We start from the raw sequence: 6,237 nt of genomic DNA on the forward strand, positions 1-6,237 counted from the left end.
TCAGTGAAGGTAAAGGTTGACCTTGTCAGTGAAGATACCGGCCTAGGACGTAACTGCCCACCATCACTGCTTTTAGTTAAAGTTTCATTTCAGACCATCCTTTGTGGTGACTTTAGGTCTCTGAGTCTGCAAGACCGCCATGCAGGCCTCCCCTGAGCCTGTCAGGTCAGCATGTGGCCCCTTTCGTCCACAGCTGGGTCTGAGGGAGGAGGGGCTGGGGGTCTGGACTCCTGGGTCTGAGGGAGGAGGAGGCTGGGGGCCAGGACTCCTGGGTCTGGGGAAGCGGGTGGAGGCTGGGACCCCAACACCCAAGATAGGGGGGGGGGTAGAAAGGAGCGGGAAAGTGCAGGGCTGCCTGTGGGCGCAGAAGTGGAGGAAGCAGCTGCTTTCTGGGAAGGCTCTCAGATGGAGATGTCATCACCGAGGTCTCCCTCCCTCCCACCCAGGCCCTGCCGGCTGGGGCACCCGGCCCTCGGCCCTCCGGGAGGAAGGGAGAGCAGGGAGGGGGGTCAGCAGCTGGGGAGGAGGCGGGGTCATGGGCCCAGAGCCAGCAGCCCGCCCACAGAAGTGCCCTTGGAAAGGGCGTGGACCTGCGGGCCTGGATTCTGGGTCCCCTAGACGGTAGGAGCGGGGCAGTGGGACCCCCGGGATAGGAAGGAAAGCGTTTGCTCCAGGAGGGCCTGGGGGCCTGGATGTCTGGGTTCCCCCCCCCCCCCCCCCCCCCCCCAAAAGGAAGAGAGAGCTGGAGGCTCCGATTGGCGGGTGATTGGCAGGTCCCGGGGAGGGTGAGGGCTGGGGGTTGGCATGTGGAACCTATAAAGTGGGAGGAAGGAAGTTGGGGGCCTCCAGATGCTGAGGAGCTGCCTGGTTCTGAGCAGGCGGAAGTGGCCCTTTGGGGGTGACGTCCCTCCGCAGTGGCAGCCAGACTCTCCTCCCGTCACTCAGGTCGTCACTCAGGTCGTCGTGGACTTTGCTTTTCTTTGAAAGCCGCCCACTGTCCAAGCCCCACCCCCAATCCCCAGCGTTTCCTCTCTGAGCCGTTCACACCGCCCAGTGGCCCCAGTTGCCCCCGAGGGACGGAGAGCTGGAGCCCAGCAGGTGAGCATCGTGGGGGGCAAGCGGGGGTGGGGGTGGGCAGAGGCTGGCAGGGGTGAGACTCTGAAGGCGGGTGAGGGGAGGGCAGCTGGGAGACACCTGAGGATAAAGGTTAAAGGGCATCTGAACGGCAGGGGAAGTGCCCAGGCTGAGAGCTGGCTCACCTGACCAGGCCACACCCCACCTCCCGGAGTCCCCCCACCCCATCCGCCCTTCCTTCTGCCCGGGAGCCAATGGGGGCCTCAGAGGCAGGCAGCCAAGATCTGATAGGCCTGGACCCTCCTGACACACAGACACAGACACAGAGACAGAGAGAGAGAGAAAGAGAGATTCATCAGTGGCCCTGTCTTCCTTGCAGAGCCCTGGGCATGTGGGGCTATCTGGCCCTGCTGCCTGCCTTCCTGGCCCTCTGGGCTGCCACCAGCATCTGGACTGTGTGAGTGTTATGGGTAGATGATGCCTGGGTCTGAGGGAGGAGGGGCTGGAGTCAGGACTCCTGGGTCTGAGGGAGGAGGGGCTGGGGGCCTGGACTCCTGGGTCTGAGGGAGGAGGAGGCTGGGGGTCGGACTCCTGGGTCTGAGGGAGGAGGGGCTGGGGGCCTGGACTCCTGGGTCTGAGGGAGGAGGGGCTGGGGGCCTGGACTCCTGGGTCTGAGGGAGGAGGGGCTGGGGGCCTGGACTCCTGGGTCTGAGGGAGGAGGGGCTGGGGGCCTGGACTCCTGGGTCTGAGGGAGGAGGGGCTGGGGGCCTGGACTCCTGGGTCTGAGGGAGGAGGGGCTGGGGGCCTGGACTCCTGGGTCTGAGGGAGGAGGGGCTGGGGGCCTGGACTCCTGGGTCTGAGGGAGGAGGGGCTGGGGGCCTGGACTCCTGGGTCTGAGGGAGGAGGGGCTGGGGGCCTGGACTCCTGGGTCTGAGGGAGGAGGGGCTGGGGGCCTGGACTCCTGGGTCTGAGGAGGGAGGAGGCAGTCTGGTTTCTGGGTAACGGAAAGAAAAGTTGCCTGGAAAGCAGCTGCTCATTGGATGTCTTCCCCTCCTTCAGTTTCGCAATCGCCGTGGCCAACAAGACTGTGAACCTGACGGAAGGCATCCCCTATATCAGGTAGTGAGGGCGCCTGGGGGAGCCAGAGGGCGGAACGGGGGTCCCGGCTCCGTGGAGCCACAGGTGATCCCGTATCTTCCCCAGTCTCTGCGGATCCTTCCCGCCCCAGAGCTGCATCTTCAGCCAGCTGCTCAACATGGGAGCTGCTATGGGTAACTGCCCAGCCCCTCGCCCCAGAGCCGCCCCCTCTCACCCTGCAGGCTAGGCCCCCAGCCTCCTCCCTCAGACCCAGGAGCCCAGGCCCCCAGCCCCTCCTCTCTCAGACCCAGGAGCCCAGGCCCCCAGCCCCTCCTCTCTCAGACCCAGGAGCCCAGGCCCCCAGCCCCTCCTCTCTCAGACCCAGGAGCCCAGGCCCCCAGCCCCTCCTCTCTCAGACCCAGGAGCCCAGGCCCCCAGCCCCTCCTCTCTCAGACCCAGGAGCCCAGGCCCCCAGCCCCTCCTCTCTCAGACCCAGGAGCCCAGGCCCCCAGCCCCTCCTCTCTCAGACCCAGGAGCCCAGGCCCCCAGCCCCTCCTCTCTCAGACCCAGGAGCCCAGGCCCCCAGCCCCTCCTCTCTCAGACCCAGGAGCCCAGGCCCCCAGCCCCTCCTCTCTCAGACCCAGGAGCCCAGGCCCCCAGCCCCTCCTCTCTCAGACCCAGGAGCCCAGGCCCCCAGCCCCTCCTCTCTCAGACCCAGGAGCCCAGGCCCCCAGCCCCTCCTCTCTCAGACCCAGGAGCCCAGGCCCCCAGCCCCTCCTCTCTCAGACCCAGGAGCCCAGGCCCCCAGCCCCTCCTCTCTCAGACCCAGGAGCCCAGGCCCCCAGCCCCTCCTCTCTCAGACCCAGGAGCCCAGGCCCCCAGCCCCTCCTCTCTCAGACCCAGGAGCCCAGGCCCCCAGCCCCTCCTCTCTCAGACCCAGGAGCCCAGGCCCCCAGCCCCTCCTCTCTCAGACCCAGGAGCCCAGGCCCCCAGCCCCTCCTCTCTCAGACCCAGGAGCCCAGGCCCCCAGCCCCTCCTCTCTCAGACCCAGGAGCCCAGGCCCCCAGCCCCTCCTCTCTCAGACCCAGGAGCCCAGGCCCCCAGCCCCTCCTCTCTCAGACCCAGGAGCCCAGGCCCCCAGCCCCTCCTCTCTCAGACCCAGGAGCCCAGGCCCCCAGCCCCTCCTCTCTCAGACCCAGGAGCCCAGGCCCCACCCCCTCCTCCCCTAAGTCCGGGATTTGCCCCCCACCCCTGTACCCCCAGCCTCTCCCGCGCCACACTACCCCCCACTACCCCCCACACTTTCCTTTCCTCGCAGCCACCTGGATCTGCATCCTCCGTTACCACCAGTTCCGGGACTGGGGCGTCGGGAAGTGGTTTAACCAGCTGATCCTCTGGTCAGGGCTCCTCTGTGCCTTCGGCACCTCCGTGGTGGGCAATTTCCAGGTGAGTCCAAGTCGGCTCCTGGAGCCCAGCCCCGGGGGCCGGCCGGCTACCATCTGGGACTACAACTCCCAGCATCCTCTGGGGCGGCCAGTTACTTCTTTGCGGGGGAGCTCGGCGCCGCATAGCCTCCTGGGACATGTATTTCTTTGCGGTTCTCGGGCCGTGAGCGTGCGGGGTGACTCCTTAGGGCGGCTGTCTGAATGGAGCGCCGCGTGGGAGGCGCTTTCTAGTGATTCCGCTGCACCCTGGGAGGTTGCACCCTGTAGTCCTCTGCCGCGTCGGTGATGAAAGGACTGATAGTCACTCATTCTGATGTTTGCCACGTTGGCGGAATTTGCCCCAGGCTGTACCTTCTCTGCACACGAACTCCAGGCGGGTCCTTCCCGGCCAGATCCCACGGGGAGGTGCTTTTCATGGTCGGATATGAACCCAGATTCATAGACTCTGGAACGCACGTTGCTAACCGCGAAGCTCCGTAGATCTTTGCAGAATAAACGAATGCACACGCGATGGGAGAAATGCCACTGATGGATTTAGCGTTATCATTTCATTTTACAATATCTGCTTCCAGCCACAGGGTGTCGGACTGGAGGCTCCCTCCAACTTGTCAGCAAATGTCCCCCATCATATCTGCACATCCGTTCATTCACGCATTCTCTCTCGCTTTAAAAAAAAATTTTTTTAATTGATTTTCAGTGAGGAAGGGAGAGGGAGAGAGAGATAGAAACATCAATGATGAGAGAGAATCATGGATTAGCTGCCTCCTGCACGCCCCCTACTGGAGATCCAGCCCATAACCCCGGGCATGTTCCCTTGACCGGAATTGAACCCGGGACCCTTCAGTCCGCAGGCTGACGCTCTATCCACTGAGCCACACCAGTTAAGGCCAAAAACCAATTTTTATCCCCTTGGCGGCAACACCTACTCTCCCAAACCCCGGATGAGAAGAAGAGATTTATTGCACCAACATATACCTGAGCCTCTGCTATGTGCCAGGCACTGTTTTAGGGATTGAGGCCCCAGCGGTGAAGGACAGATTTAAATGCCCGCCCTCCCAGAGCTGAGGACAGCTGATGCTTGTACTCAGGGACCCGATCATTGGGCGTGGCAGGTGTCAATCACTGTGCATGGGGTCGGTCTGGGGCCTGGCCTCTGCAGGGGGTCTTCCCCTCACCTCTCCCTGCTCCTCCTCCTTCCAGCAAAAGAACCAGCTGGCCACGCACCTGACGGGCGCCTTCTTGGCCCTCTTCGTCGGCCATGTCTACTTCTGGCTGCAGCTCTATCTCTCCTGGAGGATGAAGAGCCTGCCCCAGCCCGGGGCCCCGTGGATCGGGCCGCTCCGCCTGCTCCTCTGCAGCCTCTGCACCGTCCTCTTGGTGACCAGTATCCTTTAGGGGCAGGGCCTGGGGTGGTTCTAAATTGGGGGGGTCTGCTGTGTGCTAGTGTGGATGCGCCCTGTCATAGGACAGTCATCAGAGAGTGCCGACCGGGGGGCCACGCTGCCTGGGTGGCAACCCCACCTTGTCCACATACAGCTGGGGGAGGCTCCGCTGGGTTTTTTTTAACTTCTTATGGCCTCGGTTTCCTCATCTGTCAAATGCAGAGCCAGCCCCAGGGTTGTAAGGAATGAAGCTGATACATCTGAGTGAGGTGCTTGGATCGTTGCCTGGCGCATAGGGAGCGACCAGTTAATCCTGGGAGGCTGCTAAACCGATCATTTGGGGGGTACCCGCTCTGGGCCCGGCATCATGCTGGCTAAGACGGGAAACTGAGGTTCAGACAGGAGGAGTCTCTTGGCCAAGACCCAGCCTGGAGTTCAGGGGTGGAGGAGTGTTGGGCTTCAGGCCCCTCCCACGGAGGCTCCAGGGCAGTGAGCCGCTTTGAATGGCGGTGGTGGGCGTATTTACACCACAGGAAGTGGCAGCCGCTACAAATCAGAGCTGGTTGTCAGACATTTACCAACACGCCACTAGGTGGCACCTCGATTCCAACTCACTTCTGAGTCACCCCGGAACCCAGCCCAGCAGGCCTCTGGCTGAGTTCACAGCACTCTCTGCGCCTCAGTTTCCTTGTCCCGTAAGATGGAGTTGTTGTTGTTGTTTTTTATCAGACTGATGGTTATCACTGCCAGGAAGAGAGCTCTGAGAGAGGCAGGCGGGGCGCAGACTGGGCCTGCGGGCCTGTGTGGGGAGGAGGATGGAAGGGAGGCCGAGAGGGCGCTGGATCTCCACACCCGAGGGCCCCAGCTGAGGCCCCGTGCCGGCTGCAGGAAGTTGATCCGTTCGTTTTCCGGAGCAGCAGCCTGGTTTGCATGGAGTAGGTGGGAAAGGGCTGCTCCAGCTGCAAACCAGCCGCTCGCCCCGGCTGGGCCCTGTCGGTGCTGAGATCCCCACTGGGCTGATGCTCGGATTGGTGGCAGGATCCTCCTTCTGTGAGGCTCGGACGTCCCCTCAGCTGCAGGGAAGCAGGATGGACCATAACGATGGCCGGCTGAGTGTGCTCAGGGTGGGACATCTGCAAAGATGGCTCTCAGAGCTTGCAGATGCTTTAAAATATATATATATATATAGATAGCCCTGACCGGTTTGGCTCAGTGGATAGAGCATCGGCCTGCGGACTGAAAGGTCCCGGGTTCGATTC

At 63.0% G+C, this 6,237-nt stretch overlaps 1 protein-coding gene across 4 annotated transcripts in view; it reads left to right on the plus strand.

The window, feature by feature from the left end:
• Positions 1-137: 137 nt before the first annotated feature.
• TMEM150B (transmembrane protein 150B) overlaps positions 138-6,237 on the plus strand; it is a 7,293-nt gene continuing 1,193 nt past the window's right edge. The window contains exons 1-7 of one of the 4 annotated variants that reach the window (XM_014537325.1): positions 138-165; positions 946-1,098; positions 1,454-1,531; positions 2,134-2,193; positions 2,278-2,345; positions 3,470-3,597; positions 4,797-4,980. In XM_014537325.1, coding sequence (XP_014392811.1) covers positions 1,464-1,531; positions 2,134-2,193; positions 2,278-2,345; positions 3,470-3,597; positions 4,797-4,980 — 508 coding nt within the window. In that variant the 5' untranslated portion in view covers positions 138-165; positions 946-1,098; positions 1,454-1,463. Of the gene's footprint in view, positions 166-232; positions 763-878; positions 1,099-1,132; positions 1,532-2,133; positions 2,194-2,277; positions 2,346-3,469; positions 3,598-4,796; positions 4,981-6,237 lie in introns of those variants that run through there. The other 3 variants (XM_014537324.1, XM_005863339.2, XM_014537323.1) reach the window with 3 other exon arrangements.

Source organism: Myotis brandtii, unplaced genomic scaffold (assembly GCF_000412655.1).
Source record: "Myotis brandtii unplaced genomic scaffold, ASM41265v1 scaffold1763, whole genome shotgun sequence".
NCBI classification, from domain to species: domain Eukaryota; kingdom Metazoa; phylum Chordata; class Mammalia; order Chiroptera; family Vespertilionidae; genus Myotis; species Myotis brandtii.